General features: G+C 39.0%; 4 protein-coding genes and 1 long non-coding RNA gene across 7 annotated transcripts in view; 3 read left to right on the top strand and 2 right to left on the bottom strand.

Annotated features, from left to right (window-relative positions):
- The window catches only part of LOC113667180 (fumarate hydratase, mitochondrial), a 36,508-nt gene extending 34,604 nt beyond the window's left edge, over window positions 1-1,904 (bottom strand). Inside the window, exon 1 of the mRNA XM_089212488.1 lies at window positions 1,768-1,904. The gene's annotated coding sequence lies outside the window, so the exon portion shown is untranslated. The remainder of the gene's footprint in view (window positions 1-1,767) is intronic.
- Window positions 1,870-9,169, top strand: LOC149043265 (uncharacterized). The gene is made up of 4 exons (XM_089212476.1): window positions 1,870-3,822; window positions 5,368-5,476; window positions 5,832-7,429; window positions 7,936-9,169. Exons 1-4 carry the CDS (start codon window positions 1,870-1,872, stop codon window positions 8,137-8,139), a joined length of 3,864 nt encoding a protein of 1,287 aa, XP_089068602.1. The 3' UTR covers window positions 8,140-9,169.
- Window positions 9,170-9,420: 251 nt separating this feature from the next.
- LOC149043264 (uncharacterized) lies at window positions 9,421-11,700 on the top strand. The gene is made up of 2 exons (XR_016188487.1): window positions 9,421-10,032; window positions 10,855-11,700. It is a non-coding gene; the product is annotated as an uncharacterized LOC149043264 (long non-coding RNA).
- On the bottom strand, window positions 11,598-15,958 carry LOC149043263 (fumarate hydratase, mitochondrial-like). 3 transcript variants are annotated; one of them, XM_089212543.1, is made up of 5 exons: window positions 15,758-15,771; window positions 15,333-15,455; window positions 14,845-14,908; window positions 12,965-14,719; window positions 11,598-12,400 (listed from the first exon to the last, which is right to left on the bottom strand). In XM_089212543.1, the coding sequence occupies exons 2-4, from the start codon at window positions 15,350-15,352 to the stop codon at window positions 14,558-14,560; spliced, it is 246 nt and encodes an 81-aa protein (XP_089068669.1). In that variant the 5' UTR covers window positions 15,353-15,455; window positions 15,758-15,771; the 3' UTR covers window positions 11,598-12,400; window positions 12,965-14,557. The 3 variants fall into 3 exon arrangements, with proteins under 3 accessions (XP_089068669.1, XP_089068667.1, XP_089068668.1); XM_089212541.1 differs by lacking the exon at window positions 14,845-14,908 and having other exon boundaries at window positions 15,758-15,958; XM_089212542.1 differs by lacking the exons at window positions 14,845-14,908; window positions 15,333-15,455; window positions 15,758-15,771 and having other exon boundaries at window positions 11,598-12,735; window positions 12,965-14,051.
- A 1,990-nt stretch (window positions 15,959-17,948) lies between these two features.
- LOC149043262 (protein fem-1 homolog B-like) lies at window positions 17,949-23,968 on the top strand. The gene is made up of 4 exons (XM_089212478.1): window positions 17,949-19,860; window positions 20,144-20,252; window positions 20,612-21,768; window positions 22,214-23,968. Exons 1-4 carry the CDS (start codon window positions 18,034-18,036, stop codon window positions 22,409-22,411), a joined length of 3,291 nt encoding a protein of 1,096 aa, XP_089068604.1. The 5' UTR covers window positions 17,949-18,033; the 3' UTR covers window positions 22,412-23,968.
- The last annotated feature ends 1,806 nt before the right edge of the window (window positions 23,969-25,774 follow it).

The raw sequence follows: 25,774 nt of genomic DNA, 5'->3' as shown, positions 1-25,774 counted from the left end.
AGCTATACAGAGGTATATGCAGCTATACAGAGCTATGCACAGCTATACAAGGTTATACACAGCTATACACTGCTATACACAACTATACACAGCTATACACAGCTATACACGGCTATACACAGCTATACAGGGCTATACACAGCTATAAAGGGCAATACACAGCTATGCAGGGCTATATACAGCTGTACAGGGCTATACACAGCTATACAGAACTATACACAGCTATACAGGGCTATACAAGGCTATACAGGGCTACACATAGCTATACAGGGCTATATAAGGCTATATACAGCTATACAGGGCTATACACAGCTATGCAGGGCTATACACAGCTATAGAGGGCCATATAAAGCTATACAGGGCTATACACAACTATAGAAGGCTATACAGGGCTATAAACAGCTCTACAAGACTATACACAGCTATTCGGGGCTATAAACAGCTGCACAGGGCAATACACAGCTATACAGGGCTATACACAGGTATACATGGCTATACAAAGCTATAAAGGGCTATACACAGCTATACACAGCTATACAAAGCTATACAGGGCTAAACACAGCTATACAGGGCTATACAAGGCTATACAGGGCTATATAAGGCTATACACAGCTATACAGGGCTATACACAGCTATACAGGGCTATATACTACTATACAGGGCTATACAGAGCTATACACAGCTATACACAGCTATACAAGGCTATACACAGCTATACATGGCTAAACACAGCTATACAGAGCTATACACAGCTATACAGGGCTATATACACAGCTATACAGGGCTATACAAAGCTATACAGGGCTGAACTCAGCTATACAGAACTATAAACAGCTATAAAGGGCTATACACAGCTAAACAGTGCTATACACAGCTATACAGGGCTATATACAACCATACAGAGATATAAACAGCTATTCAGGGCTAAACACAGCTATACACAGCTATACAGGGCTATACACAGCTGTACAGGGCTATACACAGCCATACAGAGCTATACACAGCTATTCAGGGCTAAACACAGCTATACAGAGCTATACACAGCTATAAAAGGCTATACACAGCTATACAGGGCTATACACTGCTGTACAGGGCTATAAACAGCTATACAGGGCTATACACAGCTATACAGAGCTATACATGGCTATACAGGGCTAAACACAGCTACACACTGCCATACAGGGCTATACAGGGTTATACACAGCTATACACGGCTCTACAGGGCTATACACAACTATACAGAGCTATACACAGATGAACAGAGCTCTGCACACCTATACAGGGCTATACATAGCTATGCAGGGCTATACACAGCTATACACACACAATACGCGGCTAAACGGAGCTATACACACCTATACAGGGCTATACAGGGCTATACAGGGCTATACAGAGCCATACACTGCTTAACAGAGCTATACACAGAAAAATCCGTCTGACTTAAGTATCTTAAGTGAAGAAGATGTAAATTTATCCGCAAGCAGAACTGCATGATAGAACAATCGCCTCAACTTTATGGTATTCATCTAGAGCAGAGAGTGTCTTATTCATTTCTCCAGATCAATTGGGCGCTCTCCCTCTCCTTTCCTAACTGAAGAGATACGTGTCACGCTCCGCCCTTTCTCGAAAAGGAAGAATTGGTTTGGTTCCAGCGGAAAGATTGTGATCACATGGGAAAATTCCTGCACATCGCGAATGACAATGTAACGCAACTGAGTATTTCTTGAGACAGAAAATAGAAAGTTTTATGAACATAATTTGCATTACCTTTCTTGAGATGAAGCAACTCGCACTTCTTTTTCTACAACATATAAACTGAACCAAACATCGGTTAAATGAACTGTTTCTCTACCGTGACACCTGAAATCAATGAGCCCGCTTATGCACAGTTCTGACCGTAAAATTATCGATGTGTTTGTTGTTTTGCTCACACAGTTCAAGTCGAGCGTAGCAGAATTTAGAGGTTTTGAATTTGTGTTATTTGTAATGGAGAGTAAAGCATCCGTTCGTGATGTGACTACAGCTTACCAAGCTGATCCTGACGAAGGTTCAGCACTGCTTGATTTGCTAAAGGATTTGAACGCCGAATCAAGAAAAGCCGCCCTGGAGACAAAAATCAAAGATCGTGACGACCTTGCCACTCCTCTCATCATCGCTGCTCGTGATGGAAAACTGGATTTTTTGAAAGTTCTTTTACGTTATGAAGCAAACATTGAGGCCCGTGGAACGATTAAGATCGAGAGTGGTGAATTTTCAGAAGTTGTAGAGGATTGCACAGCTTTGTGGATCGCTGCTGTTAAAGGTCATTTTGATGTTGTGAGGCTCTTGATCGAACAAAACGCCGAAGTCGACAGCAGAACATCGACAAATTCGACTCCGTTGAGAGCTGCCGCCTTCAAGGGACACCTTGGTATTGTGCGCTGTTTGGTTGAGAACGGAGCCGATGTAAATGCACGCAAAAATTTCAATGATACTCTTCTAATGGTAGCATGTTACAAAGGCCACTTGGATGTTGCTTCTTATCTTGTCAAACACGGCGCAAACATGAATTTACAAGACCACCATGGACGCTCGTGTCTTCATTATGCTTCGGAACGGGGTCACGTTCAGTTGGTTTGCGAGTTGCTTGCTTTAGGAGCGAAACAAATACAAGCACTTGACCGTTTAACACCACTTCTTGAAGCCAGTGATGATTGTAACATTGAAATGGTGGAGTGTTTCATCAACCGACCTGAATGTTCAAAGGAACAGAGAATTGATGCTCTTGAGCTTCTTGGAGCCACCATTGCTAATAATTCTAAAGCTTATGACATTGAAAAAGCGTTTAGTTTCATGAAGCGAGGAATGGAGGAGAGGTATGAGAATCCGTCATGTCCTTTGCTTAAAAAGAAAATGGAACCAGTGGAGGCTTATCAAAATAGAACAGAAAGTCAAACTCTCGAGGAACTTTCTCTCTTAGAAGGTGATGATCATGCTATCCAGATGGAGGGACTTATGATTAGAGAGAGAATCCTCGGAACTGACAATACAATATTACGGATTCCGATACGTTACCGAGGAGCTGTCCTAGCTGATTTTAAGAAGTACGAACTCTGTGTTGGTTTGTGGACGCGAGCATTGGAGATAGTTATGAATTGCAATGTTCCAAAAACAAAGGATCTTGAAAACCTCACTGATCTAATTGCAGAAATGGTGCAAAAGGGTCACAGTTTGAATCCACAAACTATCGAGAACATTTTTGAAAAACTTATCGATGGAAAAAGGAAACTGTCCGAAAACTTGAAGCCTGGAGAATTGGAAGAAGAGCACAGAAATGAGATACAAGAGACACTGCTTTTTAATGCTCTATATCTCTTGGTGATGTACACCAAAGTTCAAGTTTCGTTGGAAATGAAAAATGGCAACATGATTGATCTTCTTCAAAGATTTCTGTGTTTTGAACCTCGCACCCGTGATGGAAATACTCTTTTGCACTTGGCTGTATGGCATAAGACTCCTGTTCGTAAAGACGTTAATTTGCGAGGTGTGTGTAAGCTTCCCTGTGTTGAGACCATGAAGCTAATTTTATATGCGGGGTGTGATGTGAATTCCGTTAATACCCAAGGGAACACCCCTCTTCATTTAGCCGTTACTTTTGTACCAGGACCTGAACAAGTAGACATTTTGAAAGAAATGCTGGAGTTGTTGTTAGATCTCGGCGCAGATACAAAGCTTGTTGACAAGAATGGTCGAACAGTTATGGACTGCTGCGAGACTGACGAAGCCCGAGGCATCCTGTCTGCAAAAGGAGGACTGAGTGCCATGAACATCGAGGCCAGAAAGGTAAGAAAGGTTTCATTCGTAACGCCTTATATATTCTCCTTAAATTATCACAGTAAACATCCTAACGAAATGGGAGAACTCTTAGTTCATTTCTCCATAGGATCTTGTGTGGATTATGTTTCGTAACCCCTGGTTACCTTTCTTTTACTTAATTGTCTCCAAACTCATCTATTTGTGAATAAAACAATTCATTTCGATGATCTGATAGTCAAAGGAAGCATCAATTCAGTGCTTTGAAAATTGAGTGTCACCACTGAAAATAGATGACCCATCAGACAGTTAAAATGTTTATATGTCAATATGCCCACCTTCCCCCCACCCCAAAAGAAAAAGAAAAGAAAGCAATTTGCCTTTCAAGCAATGGCAATTTTGCCTTTCAAGCAATAGCAAGCCGTTAGATAAAGCTAGCAGGCGGGCTTTACCGCGGTCGACTTGTTGATCAAATTAACAAACTTATGATCACCCGTCTGATTCATGTTTGTACAACAAAAACAAAGCAATTTAAATTTAAGTTCAAACAGCAAACCGAGAAGATTTGAAGTAATTACAGACGGTCGATAAATCGGAAGGAATTGTGAAACAGTAAGAGCACACCGATCCCTAATTATAATTGTAAAAATTTTTGTGGGCCTTTCCTTAATTCTGTAGTGTGACTCACTTTTCATTAAAAGTTTATTTGTATAGTTTTGCGGTCTGGCTTTAGCGTCGGTTGATTTCGTTCGCATTTGTTGTATGATGACTTGTTTACTTATCATACAAGCAGTCAAAATGAATTTGCGTGGAAGACTTGCGGAAAAGCGGTCATTAGGAATGAAATTATCAGAAGGTGTAACTGCCGATGACATCCCTCCACAGCGCATAATATAACTGGCAACTATCATAATAATCCTAAAAGCTCATCAGTCTTTTTGTTGTACATTTGATATCATCTTGAATTGCTTGAAGCTTGAATTGCCATGGCAATTTGCCAGTATGGAATCATCACATGGGGAGTTCGTTTAAAATAAATCATAACAATTCGTGTGCAGGCTAAACTTATGACGTCCAAACATCAATGACAGCGATGGCATGAACTCGCACGCAGCATGTTTTGTAACTAGTCAACGAGCTAAATATTCCTGATATAGCAATATTTTAAATAGCATGAGTAGAATCCGTTAGCTAATACTTAAAAAATAACAATAAAAATACATATATATTAGAACAGTACACATTTAAAGAAGAGACCTCAGTGGTTTTCAGGGGGTCCACTGGAGAATACACAAAACAAAACTCTATAAAAAAAAATAACTTAGTAAAAAGTTGTTTTAAAAGTGGCTATCTAAAGCGCATTTAGTTCCAATTTCAACTTGAGCATGGCATAGGTATTTTTAATTCTGTTAATATTAACTAAGGCAAATCATGTAAAAACGTCATATTTAAGTCCCTGATAAAATTACTGCAAGGCCTAAATTTTTTTAATTTCTTTTGGCTGGGAAACTCAGTGTAAATGTACCAAAATGTTTTTATCCCCTAAGTTGCTATGTGTTTTCCATTTTTTTAAAGAATAAATTAACTGGAAGTGGAGTCCGTGAAGTAAGAGGGAGAAGATTTGTTCTTGGAACCGAAAAAGGCCTAAATAAGAATGTTAAAAGGGAAACGAAGAAGATATCAGGTAAGAGGATCTTGTGGAGGAACAAATTTGTAACGAAAAATAACTGTAGGAAAGACTAGAGAGTTCTGTCATGAGCTTTTAGGTTAAAACATTAAGTAATGGAGGAAAACTGAATATATTACAAATATTTTTTACACGGATAGCAGGCTGGGTGCCAAGTAATCTAAAATGGAGTCCAAAATGATTTAGTTCCTAAGTTTGAACGTCTTTTGATATAAAACTTACTTAGAGAGAGAGAGAGAGAGAGAGAGAGAGAGAGAGAGAGAGAGAGAGAGAGAGAGAAATGTTTTGGGTTTTCGGTTCACGCTCTGTGAGACAAGCTGGAAAATGCCTTGTTCTATTTTCATTATCTAAGGACTGTTTAGGGAGTTGACACGGCAGCGGGAAAACGTTCAACCAAGAAACAGAGATAGAGAACTGAGGGAGATGACACAGCATTTGAAAAATGTCCGTAGGCAACTACAAGAGAGAGACGGACGACTATCAGAAAAAGATCGCCAACTAAGAGAGAGAGATGAACAACTGAGGGAGATGGGAAATCAGTTGACAGATATCAGGAGGCAGCTACAAGAGAGAGATGAACAACTGAGGGAGAAGACACAGCAGGTGACAAATACTGAAGGGCAACTACAGGAGAAAGATAAACAACCGAGGGAGAAGACACAGCAGTTGACAAACGTCGAAGGGCAAGCACAAGAGAGAGATGGAGAAATGAGGGAGGAGACACAGCAGTTGACAAATACTGAAGGGCAACTACAGGAGAAAGATAAACAACTGAGAGAGAAGACACAGCAGTTGACAAACGTCGAAGGGCAACTACAAGAGAGAGATGGAGAAATGAGGGAGAAGACACAGCAGTTGAAAAATACCCAAGGGCAACTACAAGAGAGAGATGGAGAACTGAGGGAGAAGACACAGCAATTATCAAACGTTCGGAGGCAACTAGAAGAGAGAGATGAACAACTGAAGGAGAGGACACAGCAGTTGACAAATGCCCAAGGTCAATTACAAGAGAAAGATGAAGAACTGAAGGAGAAGACACAGCAGTTGGCAAATACCCAAGGTCAATTACAAGAGAAAGATGAAGAACTGAAGGAGAAGACTCAGCAGTTGGCAAATACTCAAGGTCAATTACAAGAGAAAGATGGAGAACTGAAGGAGAAGACACAGCAGTTGGCAAATACTCAAGGTCAATTACAAGAGAAAGATGGAGAACTGAAAGAGAAGACACAGCAGTTGAAAAATGCGGAAGAACAACAACAAGAGAAGGATGAAGCAGTTTCTTCCTTAGAGAGGCGGCTGGAGGAAAAAGAACAGCAGGTAGACGAACTGGAAGAGTCTCTTTCAGCAACTTCACAGGCGTTAAATAAACTTTCGCGCCAACAATCACCTGACTGGGTCATTCCACGTGATCAGATTCAACTGACAGAGAAGTGCCTTGGTAGGGGTGGCTGGGGAATTGTAGTTAAAGGCAAATATTGTGGGTGCACTGTTGCCGTGAAACAAATCTATGACGATCTTTTGAAATCTTCCTCATATTATCGGGAGTTGTTCGAGAGAGAAATGAATATTGCCTCCAGATGTCGCCATCCTTGTTTGCTTCAGTTTATTGGAGCAACAAACGATGAAGGAACTCCTTTGTTTGTTACAGAGCTCATGGAAACAAGTTTACGAGCACTGTCAGAGCAGCGATCTCTTTCTCCTACTGAAGTGTATGTCATCTCTTTAGACGTGGCTCAAGCATTAAACTATCTTCACCTGAAGAAGCCATCCCCCATCATTCACCGCGACATCAGCAGTGCCAATGTGTTACTGTGGCGAGAAGCTGACCAATGGCGAGGCAAAGTGTCGGATTATGGCACGGCTAATTTCAAGCGAGACATTATGACGGCTTGTCCTGGTTCTAGGATATACAGTGCTCCTGAGGCACTTACTGAGAATCAAACTGCCAAGGTATGTGTACATTTGTATATTTGGGTTATATTTCTGAATTGTTTATTTGTGTTTACAGTAAACAGTCTGGTGAAGTATTTTTATAATAAGAAGTTAAATCAGTTTGTCGACTGGGCGGGATAAAAATTGTCTGTTCTTTGAATGCGATTAAACCCTTTTCCTGGGTAACCGCTCGTGTGCTTTAGGTATAATCTATAGTCTTAAGGGAACTAGTGGTAAAACATGCCAGAAACAAGGTTAATAAGAAAAAGTGAACTTCAACTTCTTGAGAAGAGTCGAGCCTATATCTCCTGCTTTTGGAATGCTCCACTGTAGAGCTAGACTAAACTCTCTCTATGGGTCAGCAACGAGGCACTATTCCTACGTGGCGAACTAGATTAGATATAAAAAGTCTCAAAGTAGCAAGAACACTTATATCAAACTTAAACCTTTTTGCAGCCATTGATAATGAACTTAGGTGTACTATAAATTTTTTTTTTAAACTGTAATTTTGTTTTCGAGCATAGGTTGATGTGTACAGTTTCGGAGTTCTCCTCTGTGAGATTTGCACCCGGAAACTACCAGATCCTGACAGACGCGACGAGCAAGTTGCCATGGTGAAAAATCGAACACTGCGAGCTCTCATCCGGAGATGTCTGAAACGAGCTCCTGAAGCGAGACCCAGCATGGAAGACATCATCGGTGAACTAGAACAATCAATGTTAGATTAGTTTTGACAAGATCTGCTCTTTTATTCACACTTGCGATCGAAAAAGAAAGTAGCACGCAAACCTAAGATCTATAATGGCTTATTTAAAAGGCTTTTTCCAAAATAATACCTAAGCTAATTTTTTAGTTGGTACAGTTTTTAGTTTTTAGGAAGTGTTCGGGCTTTTTAGTATGCATACGTGTCTGATCGCTACGACCATCTTCCGTCAGTTTTTTAGGTTGAGTCACCGTTAGTTCTTTCCCGAAGGTGATTCAGGTAAAAAAGGAAGAGGTATTTTATGAGTAGAATATTTTTTCGAGTATTCAGCGGCTTCAATGATAAAATTTAGTCACAGTCTTCATACGGTTTTAACTTTTATTGTGTGTGAAATTTAAAATCCAAGTAAAATTTGGCATTTGAAAGATGTTTAAAAAGCATTTGAAGTGCGAGTTAAAAAATATAATTCCTTCCATTAGCGTTTACACGGCTTTTAAATTTAATAATACAGGTTTGCAACAAAGTGCCTCAGCAATGAGACTTTGATATGATCGATTAGCAGTTTTTTTGTAAAGTGCATTCTATGTATAAACTCTAGACTAGGTAGAAAATGCAGTTGTAGACTACACACTGGGTATGAATTGTAGCCTGGTGAAGTAAAAAAGGGCAATCGCACAATGATATGATATATGAGGGATGATAATTAACATCCTGCTGATTAGCCAGTAGACTTAATTGAGATTATTTCAGTAGCTGGTGTTTCTGTGTTTTGATTGGGATTTATTCTTTCCTTTTCGAACGTCGTTAGAAGTTCTAAAGAGACCTGAGACTATTGTGTGATTTACAGGTAACCTCAGTGTCAAGATCGTATGTTACGCTATTATGTACATATGAATCCGGCATAGATAAATTGTCTATAAATAGCAAATACAGCAATAGCTTGATAGTACAGTTATATTCCTCAGTCGAAAGTGAAACATTTTTAAGTGCACACTGCAGACTGTTTGCAGTGCGATCAAGATAGAAATAAAACAAAGTAGGATGCCTTTTAAAAATTATATTTGAATTTCTCTTCCTCCCCTCCTCGAAACAGAAGATACGCTTCAGACTTCCTGTTTTCCCAAACAGGATAAGTGATTGACAACTTGTGGAAATTTAGCATAATACGGTTGCGAAATTTATTAGTGATCATGTATATTAAGAAAAACAGTGTAACATCATTGTTTTTTTAATATTCATAAACGATTACGAAAATAATTCGTATTCAGGTCCTTTACTCGGATGAGGCAATAACTACCTCTTTTTCAAAAGGAATGGAATGACATATCGGCTTCAGCCCATCTGATCAGTAAATACGTTAGCGTGACGGTTGAGTTTACAAATGCTCGTCTTGGAGACTAGGTCGCGAGGTTAAAAAAGTTCTGGCGTTTGTTTTTTCCATCACTAATACAATTTCTTTCATGGAAACCTTGGAGGGGACGGTCTCGCTTAGGTGTAGCGAAAAATGGGTAATAAGCAATCCACCATACAAAAGATTTATGAAGCTGCTCGTGATGGATCTTCTGATCTGACTAATCTTTTAAAGCGGCCCAACACTGAAGAAAGGAAAACTGCGCTCGATTCCAAGACCAGAGATAGCAACGCGAATGCAAATCCTCTCATAATTGCTTCTCTAAATGGAAACCTAGACTCTGTTAAGATTCTTTTGAGTTTCAAAGCAGATATCGAAGCACGAATAACTGTGAAAGCCAACACCGACGAAGCCGTTGAAGGTTGCTCTCCTTTGTAGGCCGCTGCTGCTACTGGTCATCTAGATGTTGTCAAACTGTAAATCGATCACAACGCAGACGCTGATGGCAGAAATGCAACGAATTTTACTCCTATGTGGGCTGCTGCGTACGATAGACGTCTTGATATTGTGAGTTCTTTAGCTAGGTACTACGGCGGACCATAGATACAGTGGCCCTACGGTGGCACAATTGTTTTGTTTTTTTTTATCGCGCGATAAATCTTTTTAATCTCGCGATAGTAAAATAAAAATTCGTGCGATAAATAGGACTTGATAGGTCGCTCGTGAACGGCTGTCACACACGTTGTTTTCCTGAACGAGACAACAGTGGTAGCAACAGATGGAAAGTTTTTTCTTGCAAAATCAAGTTTTACTGTACTGATTCACAGAGCTGTGTCGCAGAAGTATTGCAAGATAAATTATCATTTATCGCGCGATAAAAAAAATGTGGCATGTCCTCTATGGGCCGCTGTACATTTAAGGAGAGATGGGGTGGGGGAAAGGCAGGCAGAGTAAATGGATCAAAATACTGTTGCAGAAGTATTTTCTATTTAAATGTCTTTAGTACCTTATTCTGTATGTTTTACATCTCATTGGACTGATTATTTATTTATAAACAAAGCTAAGCTGTTGGTCAAGAAAACTGTTTCCTAAACAATCCTCAGTTTAGCTGAACCTTTTATCTGGACAATTATTGTTATGAACAGCATCAAGAGGGCTGAAAGCTGAAGGAGGGACACCTATTTAATAAAATCAACCCTCTTACAGAGAAGGCCCAAGACTCACTGATTGCGTAAAACCTTGGTATGGTTTGGACCTTATGTAAATAACCCATTAGGTTTGGTCATTTGATGCATCATTTAATATTATGAAAATGTCTGCACTACTTGTAGTTGCAACACAGTGCATACCGTGCACCTGCCAAGTGAAAATTAATTTACTTTGTTTCAGATTCAGAGAGTTAATCAAGTGTGTGTTGCTGCAGTGGAGAGTATGTGATGAGAGAGTGATTTGGAAAATGGACACAACATTGTATGTTGTTCAAACTGCACTTGAGTATAAGAGTACTTTACAATGGGCTTTCAGATGATGCCAGTAATGACCAGTAACAGCGCAGGGAGGTAATTTCTTTGTGGGCAAGAAAAATAGAAGCCAATAACTAACTTTCCTGTGAGCTGAGGAAGAAACATAAATCAATAAAATGTGAATGTCACCTTCAGGAGGGTCTTGTGCACACATTATCCTGTGTTGCAATCCTGAAATGCAAAATGTATGCTTGTACCTTTGCTCCCAATAGAGTACAGATATGGTACTGTTATCTTTTGGAGCCAACTCAGTATAAAGAAAAAACCATCCTTCTGCACAAAGTACATTCCATAGCACTCTGTGGTTATATATGTATGGTGGTATTCTAAGCAAGTAGAAAGTCAGTTTGGATAAGATCCCAGTGATAGGGGGAGGGAGGGATAGATTAAACATTACCACATATGGACCTACCACCATGAATGTATACCCTGGTAAAGGCCTCCACTCCATAATGACACCCTGTTTGGGATACTTTGTGGTATCCCTGAAACTCTGTTTTAAAACAAGGTTAAATGATAAAAATGCTCTGAAGTACAAGTGAGAACAGAACTAGAAAAGTAAATGCATTTTCCATTTGTAACATCTTTGTAAACAGATGAAAAACTTGGTTGATGAAACAGAAAATTTAATTTATTGCCTTATTACCAAGTCACCGCTGCTGTATTCTCACAAATTGCTGAATAACAATTAAAATACATCCCAAATCCACAACACAGCTTGGCCTAATTAAACACATTATGTTTCTGGGAGGTGTTCCTTTTGTGCAACTTTCAGCCAGGTACTTAAATTTTGAAAATCACCTCTTTGCGTAATTTCACTGCACTGGAATAGTGGGCATTTAATTTCAAGAACAACATGTACATGTACATCTATATGTATTGTATTTAAAGTAAATGGACTACCAATACTGCATCTGGATTGCAAAAGAAGTTTCATGGCAAATGCTTTGAAATTAGCTCAGTTGTAAACTTGATAACTTGCTCAAATTGTCAAATTGTCTTAAAACCTAGTAAAAGTTGGAAAGAATGAGTTGAAAACATGAGGCTTATAGTAGCTTCCTTCAAAGTTGTGCCTCCTTTGTGAGCTTTCTTTGTGAGCTTTCTTTGCAGTCTTAGCGGCATTGTCATAACCAATACGAGGGTTCAATGCTGCCACTAACATGAGTGACTTGTCATGCAACTGGTTGATTCTATCCACATTAGCTTGAATTCCCACAACACAGTTATCTGTAAAGGCTACACAGGCATCTCCCATCAGCTGTGTTGACTGCCGAACATTTCTGATTATCATTGGCTTTAAGATGTTCAATTCAAAATGACCATTACTTCCACCAACTGACATAGTCATTTGATTGCCCATGACTTGAGCTGTGACCATAGTGATGGCTTCACACTACGTTGGGTTACCTTACCTAGTTATATAAAACAGGAAACTTGTAAACAAGTTCTTATTACATTCAATACTCAATTTTCGAGGAGTGTCAAATGCAAGCCAGGATTGTATTGGTTTTAGATTACTTCCCTCAGTAATTGATCTAGATAACCTGTGCCACTTAACCAATTAGATGCCAAACTTGAATCAATTACAAGTTGGCCACACCCACTTTCTTATGTTTAAGAAGTTTGCTTGTTTTCACTTTGAGTTTTCATTGGTTCTTCAGGATATTTTCCTTTCTTCTGATTTTCTGTTGTGATAACTTTGATTGTGGGTTAACAAGACATCAGAGGAAAGTGCTCTGTGCATCACCTAAGATAAGCAAAACATTTTCAGTTTGCCTCTAGGGGGTCAAGAGCATTAGGGAAAAAACTGATACATGCACACTGTACAAGAAATAGGGTTAGAGTAATGTTAAGGGTTTTTCTGTAGCCATTAGAGAGTGACCACTGCTAACATACATGCTCAGGATTCAGAGAACACTGTGATTCTGTATGAATGAAACAGTTCAGTACTTTAGTGTTATGAATTGTGTTGTTACCTGGCATGATACTGTTTCCAAGTTCATTCTCAGGAAGCATCAGCTCACCCAATCCACAGCGAGGACCTGACCCTAAAAACCTGATATCATTTGCAATCTTCATAAAAAAGAAACAGAAGATAAAAAAGTGAATATTGCATATTTTGGTAGCTAGCAACAAGCCATGTTTAGAAGCTTAGATTAAAATAAAGAAAGTACTTTTTTCCCCAAAACATGATGGCCGACTAATAAAATTTGTTTGGCTTTAAGGTACATCATTTCCTTAAAATAAGGTACAAAGCAATAAAATAAATAAAAAAATTCTTAACTACAAGAAGCAACATGCCAAATAATAACTGCTTTTGATAAAAAAAAGAGAGAGAAAGCATCAAACTTCTGAGGATTTCCACTGAGCTGTAGAAGGCTATTAGCATGTGGCATGATTGTGGTCTGTTAAGACACAAGATTAGATAATTCACTTGCGTATGTGTTCTACCAATCTTAACAAGATCCTTGAAATCTGTGCTCTTAGCCTGAAGTGCACCATGAAGCTTTCTTAGTCCTGGTAACAGACACTCATGCACCTCCATTGCTGCTGCTATATGCATTGCTCTTGGAAATGTGTCATTAGAGTTTTGTAATCAGAGAGAAAAATATTGTTATCAAAACATAAAGGAGCTATTTTTATTTGTTACTGTGATCCTGGGAAAAACTCTTGAGAAACAACAACAACAACTTTCCCTTTGCAAGTTCATTGAAATCATGGGAACATTCTGAAGATAAGCCACTAAATGAATCAAGTCATTGAGAGGGATTTGTACCCCTCATAATTTATGAGAACTTTGCACTTTGACATCATTTTTGAGGACTCTCTTCTTTTTCCACAACCTAATATTACACAAATTAAAATAAGCCTCTGACCTGACTTTTGCTGACATGATCATTAGGATGGACAGGTTTTTTTTATCCCATTTGGCCACCCATCTGCTCAATGGCATGACTACTGATCACTTCATTAACATTCATGTTGGACTGTGTCCCAAAACCTGTCAATTATTACTCTACACATTTGCAGCATTGTTGGAGTGAATATCATAAGATAGTCACACTGCTTGAGCATATCTCAATTTGTCTGTGATATCATCCACAAGTAAAGCAACCAGAGGCATTTTTTGTTCCTGTGAATGGGATCCTAGTTTCCTGCAGGTTATTTCCCAGCAATTCACCAAGTTCCCCTGACAGATGACAGATGCTGGTTTTAAATTCCTGGATGAAAAGAGGCACTGTGACAGCTACGTGTCTTGCACAATAATTCAACCCTATTACCCACCCTAGACCCAAACCCAGGGGGTACTGAATGAAGTTTTCACCTTTTCAATATTATTTAGATTCCAAGACCATATTAACCATCAATACATAAATTCTCCAACATCAATATATATATTCTCCAACATCAATATATATATTCTCCATACTAATCTCTATATACATTTCCTGAGGTGCTGACAAGGAGAATTTGTTAATAATTGAGAACTTCTTTTCTTGGTGATCATTTCTTTTAAATAATTCTCATCACCTTAATGTGTAATTCAAGTGTGACATTATAAGGAGAAATTAGATGCTAGTCCCTCTTAGGGATTGAAGGGTTAATCCAATGTTTCCAACCTCATCTGCTGCTTTCGTGATGTTATCAGCAACATTTACATCCAAACCAAACTCCTTATTGACCTCTGCAGCTGCCTTCTTCAAGAAACCAAATGCACGAATCACTGGAGCCTATCAGAAAAAAGACAAAAACAACAATACACTGAGAATTACCAGTAACCAAATGATTTCCCATTATTACATTTTGTTGAATAATACCCAGTTGTAATAGCTCATGGTTAAAAAATATTACCTACCTTTTTTTTACATTCTCTCTGAACCATTCTTGTGTTCCTGGACAGACAATTGCTTAAAGTAATACTTTAACCAACATTGGAGAAGCAAGAATTCAGTATTAGATCTTTCAGTTAGTACTTGGGCGTTGTTTGGTCAATTTTGCAGGTCACACTTTACTGCAAAACCTGCTAAATTCAAAAGTTTGTTTAAATTAAAAACCTTCCCCTCTACTAGAACCTATAGATAATCAATATCTTACTAACCTCGTTTCCTAGTCTGAACTGTAAGTTATAGAACCTAGGTTTTTCTGCTTAATTTTATGACCTGATTTGTGCTTGGGCCACAAATATAAGCAGAACAAAATTTTGTCTGTAACTCTTTATACAGACCCCGAACTAGGTTAGTAAAAGGTATGCTCTGGAAAAAGTTCATTGGTCTAAAGTAATATATACAATATACTATAGAATGAGATGTCAGTTATAAGAGAGGTACGATCAGATCAACATACCGGCATATGTTCAGTTTCATCGCCAATAGGAAAATTCAGTTTTGATCTCGCTGTCTGGGCTCCGTAGTATTTATCAGCTGGAACTTCTATTTCTCCAAAACTGTCAGTCTCAATTCTTGAAGCCTCTTGGCCACAAATATATAAAGTATTTTCATTAAGTATACTTAACTCTATCACTCCCAGGAGTGACCGAGAGGAAACTTCTCACTATGATAACGAAATATTTTCAACATGACAGGACACAAGAAGGAAGAAAATAAATATATCAAACGAGGCATTTATTCGATTTGACAGTTAAACCATTTCCTCAAATGGAAAGCCATTCGTTTCCAACAAAATTAAAAAGAAGCGCACGCAATTTGTAGAAGAATAATATCTCCCGCGTTTCGCACGAACGCGATGGCTTTTCAAAATTCATAGCTTACCATGTTTCGTGATACTAAGATAAGGCTGAAATGAAGCTTTTGGCGGTAGAGAAATATTCGGGAATCTCTGCTGATCGTTCGTAACACAGAACAAAACCTGTGAGCCATGCTTTGTGAGTAAAGTTTGATGAGCAATCGAATAAATGAAAATGGCTATTGACGTACAGCGGCTTTCAGGGGACACTCGGCGGGAGGTTAAGTCTGGGGGATTGGGGCAAGATTTGATACTAAATACGTTAATACCTCACCTTTTTGTTCAGTTCCATGGTTTTCCGGTTTCCCTTTTGAGGCCATATTGGGGGTTATCGGCATACAGGATATTTGGGTAAAAAATTAAAGGGATACGGTATATTTGGGTGGAAAATTAAAGGGATACGAGATATTTAAAAAAAGATTCTGGGATAATGAAGATCGAAGTTCTCATTTTTTTAAAAAATAAAATAAGTGTATAAGTCAATATAGAAGGTGCAAATAGTGAAAAAAAATACTTTCAAATGCGATTTTTTTACATTTTGCCATCAAATATTGTCAATATTGGCAATAGGTGCCAATATCGGCTCTTGTCCGACAACAACTCTCCCCCTCCCCCACGGCTTTTTCCATATTGCGCCACTTTAAATTTCCCGATTACTAATTGCTTCGAATTCACCTCCGTCCTTTAGCAATTCTTTACAGAATGTTGCATAAGAGCATACCATCGATAAACGTGATGTCTTATTTGCACGTAATTTCTATTTGAAACGCGAAACGTCCCAGGAAAATATATATTTTTCGTTATCAGGTACCTAAACATATCACGCTGAATGACGTCATCATGGTAACTGGCATTATAGGGATACGAACCACAAGAATTAACGGGACACGGGATATTTTGGCCAAAAATTAATCGCGTATGGGATACTCAGATCCCCCCCCCCCCCACAAACTTTTGTCTTCTCCAAGAAAAATTTCTATTTGTACTTGTAGGACTGGTATCGCCAGCCGAAAAATAGAAGACTCTTTAAAGCCGTGCTACACTCGGTACCGGTATCAGCTTCTTCGGAGTTTTTTGACAATTAGACGAAAGTTTATTATTCTTGAATTGTCTTAGTTGTTTCCTACTCCGGGTTCCACATTCCGGAGTCCAAATCTTGGTGTCCACATCTAAGATGTTGGATTTTAGTATTTCGTAAAAACCTTACGTTATTGTAGTTCCTTGTTACGACGGTAAGCATGAATCAGTTTTAAAGAAATTATTTGCTTTTTGTTTCTTTCACAACCGAGGATGTATCAAAATGGCTTCAAATCCGTTTGACATAAGTGTCTTTAGTGGAGAAGATATAAATTTATCTGCAAGCAGAACAACATGATAGAACAATCGCCTCAACTTTTTCATCTAGAACAGAGAGGTTCTTGAAGAAACCTGATCTCATCAAAATCAATCGATCAAACGGGGCGGCTACCATACCATTACAGATGTGAAAATGTGAAAATGTGAAATGTGTAGTTTAGTTTATTGATAAGTCATTTTCATCAAACTTGTGTAATTGTCGAAAATTTGTAATAATAAGTCCATATAATTCTACTTAACCTTACAACATGAACACATTAAATCGCCAAATTGCTGGAAAGCCGGGAAAAGATTCAGCTGGCTGCACTGGAAGATTAAAAGTTACGAATTTTATCATAAATCCTTCGAAAATTTTCAACATAGTTGAAAAGAAAGTGGATTCAAATTGAACACAACTCCATTCTCCTTCTTCTCCTTCTTCTCATTCTTCTCATTCTCTCCTCTTTAACCTCCCTTGCGAGTTCCCTTTCCTCCCCTCCCCCATGACAAAGAATTTGTGTTACAGTTCCAGATGGAGGACGAGTGATTAACATACGTAGAATGATTCATATAATTTCGCCATGACTCTGATATATGTAAGATATCCATGTCATAGTTGGGACTTAGGCCACCCGTAAGAGATTATGATCGCAAGGTGTAATTCTTGCACATCACGAATGACAATGTAACGCAACTGAGTGTTTCTTAATAAAAAGGTTTCTGAACATGATTTGTATCAGGAAACTTTTTTTTGAGATGCAGTAACTCGTTCCGGCTTCTTTTCTACAACATATAAAAACTGAACCAAACATCTGTAAATGAATTGTTTCTCAACCGTGACAGCTGAAATGAAGGAACCTGCCTGTGCAAAGTTTTGACCTTAAAAATTATGTGTTTGTTGTTTTAGCTCGCACAGTTTAAGTTGAGCGTAGCAGAATCTAGTGGTTTTGTATTTGTGTTATTTGAAATGAGTAACAAAGCATCCGTTCGTAATGTAGTAACTACAGCTTATCAAGCTGATCGTGACGAAGGTTCTGATCTGCTTGATTTGTTAGCGAATTTGAACGCCGAGTCACGAAAAGCCACTCTGGAAACAAAAATCAAAGATGGCGACGACCTTGCCACTCCGCTCGTCATCGCTGTTCGTGATGGAAAACTAGATTTTGTGAAGGTTCTTTTACGTTATGAAGCAAACATCGAGGCCCGTGCAACGATTAAGATTGACGGAGAAGCTATAAAGGATTGTACAGCTTTGTGGGTCGCTGCTGCTAAAGGTCATTTTGATGTTGTGAGACTCCTGATCGAACAAAGCGCCGAAGTCGACGGCAGAACATCGAACAATTCGACCCCGTTGAGAGCTGCTGCCGTTGATGGACATCTTGATATTGTGCGCTGTTTGGTTGAGAACGGGGCCGATGTAAATGCACGCAATAATTTCAATAGTACTCCTCTGATGATAACATGTCACAGCGGCCACCTGGATGTTGCATCCTATCTTGTTAAGCACGGCGCAAACATAAATCTTCAAGACGACGATGGACGCTCGTGTCTTCATTATGCTTCGAAACGGGGTCGCGTTCAGTTAGTTTGCGAGTTGCTTGCTTTAGGAGCAAAACAAACACAGAATCGTAACCGTTTAACACCACTTCTTGAAGCCAGTAATGATTGTAAAATTGAAATGGTGGAGTGGTTCATCAACCGACCAGAATGTTCAAAGGAACAGAGAATTGACGCTCTTGAGCTTCTTGGAGCCACCATTGCTAATGATCCTGACGCTTATGACATTGAAAAAGCGTTTAGTTTCATGGAGCGAGGAATGGAGGAGAGGTATGAGGATCCGTCATATCCTTTGCTTAAAAAGAAAATGAAACCAGTGAAGGCTTATCAAAATAGAACAGAGAGTCAAACTCTTGAGGAACTTTCTCGCTTAGACGGTGATGATCATGCTATCCAGATAGAGGGACTCATGATAAGAGAGAGAATCCTTGGAACTGACAATACATTACTATGGTTCCCGATAGGTTACCGAGGAGGTGTCCTAGCTGATCTTAAGAAGTACGAACTCTGTGTTGGTTTGTGGACACGAGCGATGGAAATAACTATGAATTACAATGTTTCAGAAACAGAGGATCTTGAAAACCTCACAGATCTAATTGCAGAAATGATGCAGAATGGTCACAGTTTGAGTCCACAAACTATCGAGGATATTTTTGAAAAACTTATCGATAGAAAAAGGAAACTGTCCGAAAACTTGAAGCCTAGAGAAGTCGAAGAAGAGCACAAAAATAAGGCGCAAGAGACATTGCTTTTTAATGCTCTTTATCTCTTGGTGATGTACACCAAAGTTCAAGTTTCCTTGGAAATGAAAAATGACAACATGATTGAGCTTCTTCAAAGATTTCTGTGTTTAGAACCTCGCACCCGTGAAGGAAATACGCTTTTACACTTGGCTGTATGGTATAAGACTCCTGTTCGTAAAGACGCTAATTTGCGAGGTGTGTGTAAGCTTCCATGTGTTGAGACCATGAAGCTACTTTTACATGCAGGGTGTGATGTCAATTCCGTTAACATCCAAGGAAACACTCCTCTTCATTTAGCCGTTACTTTTGCACCAGGACCTGAACAAGTAGAAATTTTGAAAGAAATGCTGGAGTTGTTGTTAGATCTCGGCGCAGATACAAAGCTTATTGACAAGAATGGTCAAACAGTTATAGACTGCTGCGAGACTGACGAAGCCCGAAGTATCCTGTCTGCGAAAGGAGGACTGGGTGACTCAAACATCGAAACCATAAAGGTATCCCCGGAGAATACGGGAACCAAAAATCTGAAAAAATTAATAATGAAAATGGCCTTAGATAAACTAGCATATAAAGTTATTTTAAAAGTGCCTGGCATAGGTCTTTTATTTCTGTTAAACTAAACTAAGGACAATCATGTAAAAATGTGATATTTAAGTTCCTGACAAAAATACAGCAGGGCACAGATTTTTTTAATTTCGTTTGGCAGGGAAACTCAGTGTAAATGTACCAAAATGTTTTTATTCCCTTAGTTGAAATGTGTTTTTCATTTTTTCTAAGAATGAAGTAATTGGAAGTGGAGTCGGTGAAGGAAGAGGAGGAAGATTTGTTCCTGGAAACGAAAAAGACCTGACTGAAAATGTTAAAAGGGAAACTACAGAGATATCAGGTAAAGGGATAATGTTGAGGAACAAATTTGGAAAGAAAAATAATTGTAGGAAAGACCAGGGAGTTCCGTTATCAGCTTTTAGGTAAAAATATTCGGTAACGGAGGAGAACTGAATATATTACAAATATATTTTACACAGATAACAGGCTGAGCGCCAAGTAATCTGGAATGAAGTAATCTGGAATGAAGTAATCTAAAATGTAGTCCAAAATGATTCAGTTCCAAAGTTTGAACGTCGTTTGATATAAAACTTACTCAGAGAGAGAGATAGAGAGAGAAAGAGGAATATGTTTTGGCTTTTAGGTTCACGCTCTGTGAGATAAGCAAGAAAATTTCTTGTACTATTTTCATTATCTAAGGACTATTTAGGGAGTTGATACAGCACCTGGAAAACGTTCAAGAGCAACCAAGAACCAGAGATGAAGAACTAGGGGAGATGACACAACAGTTGACAAATGCTCAAGGTCAGATACAAGAGAGAGATGGACAACTAACAGAAAAAGATCGCCAACTAAGAGAGAAAGATGAACAACTGAGGGAGAAGACACAGCGATTGACAAATACTCAAGGGCAACTACAAGAGAAGGATGGACAACTGAGGGAGAAGACACGGCAGTTGAAAAACGTCGAAGGGCAACTACAAGAGAGAGATGGACAACTAACAGAAAAAGATCGCCAGCTAAGAGAGAGAGATAGACAACTGAGGGAGATGAGAAATGGGTTGACAGATGTTCGGAGGCAGCTACAAGAAAGAGATGGACAACTAAGAAACAGAGATGGACAAGTTGCTGAGATAACAAAGCAGTTAACAGGTGTCCGAAGGCAATTACACGAAAAAAATGAAGAATTTACTTCGTTGGAAAGACTGCTGAGGGCCAAACAGCAAGAGATAGATGAACTGGAGACGTCTCTTTCAGCAGCCCAAAGGGCGTTAAATGAACGTTCACGCCACCAGACTCCTGATTGGGTCATTCCACGCGATCAGATTCAGCTGACGGACAAATGCCTTGGAAGGGGAGGCTGGGGAAGTGTTCTCGAAGGCAAATACTGTGACTGTGCTGTCGCCGTCAAACAGATGTACGAGTTGATACTTTCTGATCACAACCGTAGATTGTTTGAGCGAGAGATGAGCATTGCCGCCAGATGCCGCCATCCTTGTCTGCTGCAATTCATTGGGGCAACAAACGATGAAGGAAGTCCTTTGTTTGTAACAGAACTTATGGAATCTAGTTTACGAGCACTGCTAGAACAGCGGCCTCTTTCTTCACTTGAAGTGTCTGTCATTTCTCTAGATGTGGCTCGAGCATTAAACTACCTTCACCTAAAGAAACCATCCCCCATCATTCACCGCGACATCAGCAGTGCCAATGTGTTATTGTGGCGGCAAGCTGACCAATGGCGAGGCAAAGTGTCAGATTATGGCACGGCTAATGTTTTGCAGCAGACCATGACAGTTGGTCCAGGTGCTTTGATATACAGTGCACCTGAAGCGCATACTAAACATCAAACCGTCAAGGTACGTCTGAAATTTGAATATTGGAGTTCTATTTCTCAGTTGTTTGATTGTGATTGCTATGAAGTTTAGTCATGATAAGACTGAAAATCAGTCTGTGATGGGCTCGGGACTGACTGACTATAGTTGAACATTTGTCCTTGGTAAACTGGTCGGGTGTTTTACGCAGTATCAGTCTGTAGGGAATATGACCCGGAAAGATCATGAAAAACTTAACTTGAACCAGCTGAGAGAAGTCGAACCTATTTCTCTCCCTTCACAGAGCTAAAATGAGTGAGATGCTTGGATAGCAATGAGACAATATTCCTCTGACGTAAGCAGACTGCTAAAACAAAAAAAGAAAAAAAAGAAAGAGGAAGGAAAAGATAAATAAAAAAATATCAATTTAAACTAGCTGGCACGTTCATGCATTTTCAACTTTTCATTGTTATTCTCTTTTCGAGCACAGGTTGATGTGTACAGTTTTGGAGTTCTCCTCTGTGAGATTTGCATCCGGGAACTACCGGATCCTGACAGGCGCTACGAACAAGTTGCCAGGGTGACGAATGGCGTGCTTCGAGCTCTCATTCGGGGATGCCTGCAAGAAGATGCTGATATGAGACCAAGTATGGAAGACATCGCTGATGAACTCGAACGACCAATGTAAGATTGGTTTTGAAATGAAACATAACAACCTTCGATCTAAAATGGCCTGTGTAAACTGGCTTTTTCTTGGCTCAGTGCAAATATGCTTTCTTGTATAAGACTTGCTTTTGAAATGGTGAACGTTTCATCGGCCGAACTTAAATCAAAGTTGAACCAGCTTAGATTTGGGTGTTGTTGCCTTTTCATGACCATTCCAATTATCGAGTCAGTCAAGGACTTTAAGGACTTTTCGACAAATTATCTTCAGTTTAAAATAGGTTATTTTCACAAAAACACAAAAAACGCATGTAACAATCAGTTATGCAATTGTTAGTTACGCAATGTGTTCGGCACATGATAAGTTCGGCATAAGAATGAAAATTAGCTGTTAAAAGTCTAAATCCTTTGCAAGCCAGGCGAGAAGAATAGTGTAGGTGTTCCAGACATTAGGTGATGATAAAGTAAAGATATTTAAAACTTCCTCAAACTATACCCGTGTTAAATAAAGTTGGCGACTTTTCGTTACTACAACATGATAACAGTGGTTTTGGCCCACTCTAAGGTTTAAAACAAGTCTGATTATCATTTATAGCTTTGCAATTTTTATGTACAGAAAATTTTTGTTAAGTTGTTGATGTTATCGATCGGGGCTAGCAGAACTTTTTCCAGTGCAATATAGAAGACGTCAATGTGCTAAGTAGATAAGATAGCTTACCAACCCGAATTATAACAAGCATCAGCGAAAAGTCGAGCGTCAACTGTGATTTCGCGTCCTCTCTAATCTATCGAAAACAGAGATATACACTAGGCTTTGTCTCGTTAAAATTTAGAGATCCTCGGTCAAAGGATCTCTATCCATTTTTCATTAGTGTCGGTTTGTCTGAAGTATTTCAGATAGGTGTCTGATCGCCACGGCCATCTTCCATTAGTTTCTTAGTCAGATTCACCGTTAGCATGTTGCCGAACGTGATTCAAGTATAATTAACCCTAAAACTCCCAAGATCTTGATGTTAATTCTCTTCTTTTGCTGCTACACATTTCCTTGTAAATTAGTTATAAGAATTTGTTGTTAGATCAAGATAAAAATTTCTACCTGATAAGTTTGAGTATTCTCATTACCTGTTTGCTGGATAATGTGAGGATATTATGAAGAGAAGTTTCATGTTAATCACTCCTGGGAGTTAATGGGTTAAACATGGTTTTAAAATAGTTCTTTAAACCTATTTTTTGAAATCTTACGTACGATCTTTAGCGCCTGGACGGCTATTTGTGACTGAATACGGACCATTACGCCCAAATAATGAGACTTTGAGATGATTCATTGGTAGTTTTTTTTAAGTGTATTCGAAAGTATAACTGTAGACTGGGTATAATATGCAGTCTACAAACCGTATACTGGGTATCAGTTATAGCGTGGTGAAGAAAAATGTCAGATAGTAAAGTAATATGATAGATAACAGTATGATGGTTAATTTCCTGTCAATCAGCTGATGAAAATGAGTTGTAATAATTTAGCAAACGTCTCTGTATTGATTGGTAATTAATCAAATATATCGCTTTCGCTTTTTTTCCCTGTAAACACAATATTCATTGTTTCGTGCTCCAGTACATAACTATTATGTTCATCACAGGTTCTTTACAGTCGACCATTTCTAGATTCAATAATTCATGTATTTTACAGCGGCTAAGGGTGATCGGAAACAAAACACAACAACAAGATGCATAAGCCGATACACCGCTACCGCTTTTATCGCTTTTTGGAAAAGAGCACTGAAACTAAGCTGAATGATGAAATGATATTGCTATTCTCCAGGCTGACTCAAACTGGTTGAGGTTTGACTTTTTATTTTAGAAATTTATAGCACCGAATTAAGAAAATGAAGAAGTATATGCAATGTAGGTATATAGATAGCAATGCTTTTAATAGGATTCATTCGAAATAGGATTTGAAAGGGTTAATACGGCACGGTCGTTCAAGGTTTAATGAATGAGTTACCAGTAATCGGATCCTTGTGTTTGCGCAAAGATTTTTGGGATCGCCACGCGTCACACAATGCAACTCGCTAGAAAGAAATGTATGGTGAAAGGATGTTTCGACATCCAAAAAAAAGTTGCAGCTCAAAAACCTTTCGATTTTTCTTAAACAAATTATTACTTGATCCAGTGATTTCCTCATGTTTTTCATATAACTTGCTTTATCATTCCAGAGATCGATGGCTCGGTGCAAACTATTCCATCTCCGCTAGCAACGACTTCTCTGCTTTGAAGAGGTATTTTTCAGATGTCGTAATTTGTTTATTTAAAAAAATGAAAAATTGTCTGATCTTTGAATGCGATTGAACCCTTTTCCTGGGTAACCGCTCGTGTGCTTTAGGTATAATCTATAGTCTTAAGGGAACTCGTGGCAAAACATGCCAGAAACAAGGTTAATAACAAAAAGTGAACTTCAACTTCCTGAGAGGAGTAAAGCCTATATCTCCTCCCTTTAGAATGCCCCACTATAGGGCTACTCTGAGTTCTCTCTATGGGTCAGCAATGAGGCACGATTCCCACGTGGTGAAATAGATGCGACATAAGTTCTTTCAAGCATTTCATTGGCAATTTGTTTGAGCAGTTAAAGTCTAACTGGCATGGAATCTCCATTCCTCCGCACAGCTGCTCACAATGTCGTCTGCGACCGATCACTTCAACGCTGATTTCTCCTCAACGTGCGAGAAAATACCACGCTTTTGGGGAGAACTCGCGAGGCAAATGACTTTGCTCGTTAAATGACTGCGTGGCTACTAAGCAAGCGTTTGCATCATTCTCCTGCGCTTTATTTGCGATCAAATTCCATCGTTTCATTTGAGCTGTGGGCTTTAGCAATATTGAACACAACTGTTGTCAGTCACAGGGAATAGCGAAATCGATTAAAGAGAAGCGTTTAAAAGGTATTTTCAGAGTTGATTAACTTATTAATGTCGCTGCATATACACAACATTAGATTTCGTCAACTTTACTGTGAACATGTGCGAACAAAAGACCAACTATTTTTTAACAAGAGTTTCTTTTTTTTCCAAGATCATGTTTGAAAGTTGGGGATGCGGCTTATAGATCGTTTTCACGTGACGTCACAGAAATAATTTCCGCCATGTTGGTGCACATCCGAGTCACGTGTTTCAGTAAGAAATATATGCAAACAGAGTCCAAAGTTATAATTCTTCTCAGTTCACAGTCGAAAATTATGGCTTCCGAGGAAAAAAAAAATTCTTCGTCTGATCCTGACAATGTTGTTCAAATTCCACTGTCTGATTGATTACGCTAAAAAGCTGGATGGGAAAGTCAGAGAGCGCTACGTTAAGAAAATCTCGACAATTGGAATCGATCCTGCCTTGATAGAGGGGAA

The sequence above is a fragment of the Pocillopora damicornis genome, chromosome 7 (assembly GCF_964200805.1).
Source record: "Pocillopora damicornis chromosome 7, jaPocDami1.2, whole genome shotgun sequence".
Taxonomy (NCBI): domain Eukaryota; kingdom Metazoa; phylum Cnidaria; class Anthozoa; order Scleractinia; family Pocilloporidae; genus Pocillopora; species Pocillopora damicornis.
The sequence above is the reverse complement of the archived record's forward strand: the minus strand, read 5'-3'. Positions and strand labels throughout refer to the sequence as shown.

Bases quoted from the DNA above. Each gene is read 5' to 3' on its own strand.
- LOC149043263 (XM_089212541.1), bottom strand. From the start codon at position 15,865: ATGGCTCACAGGTTTTGTTCTGTGTTACGAACGATCAGCAGAGATTCC. The intron at 15,456-15,757 runs GTAAGCTATGAA...TGTGGCCAAGAG, and splicing joins TCTTAGTATCACGAAACATG to GCTTCAAGAATTGAGACTGA. The intron at 14,720-15,332 runs GTATGTTGATCT...TTTTTCTGATAG, and splicing joins ATGAAACTGAACATATGCCG to GCTCCAGTGATTCGTGCATT.
- LOC149043262 (XM_089212478.1), top strand. From the start codon at position 18,034: ATGAGTAACAAAGCATCCGTTCGTAATGTAGTAACTACAGCTTATCAA. The intron at 19,861-20,143 runs GTATCCCCGGAG...ATTTTTTCTAAG, and splicing joins CAAACATCGAAACCATAAAG to AATGAAGTAATTGGAAGTGG. The intron at 20,253-20,611 runs GTAAAGGGATAA...TCATTATCTAAG, and splicing joins GGAAACTACAGAGATATCAG to GACTATTTAGGGAGTTGATA.
- LOC149043265 (XM_089212476.1), top strand. From the start codon at position 1,870: ATGAGCCCGCTTATGCACAGTTCTGACCGTAAAATTATCGATGTGTTT. The intron at 3,823-5,367 runs GTAAGAAAGGTT...ATTTTTTTAAAG, and splicing joins TGAACATCGAGGCCAGAAAG to AATAAATTAACTGGAAGTGG. The intron at 5,477-5,831 runs GTAAGAGGATCT...TCATTATCTAAG, and splicing joins GGAAACGAAGAAGATATCAG to GACTGTTTAGGGAGTTGACA.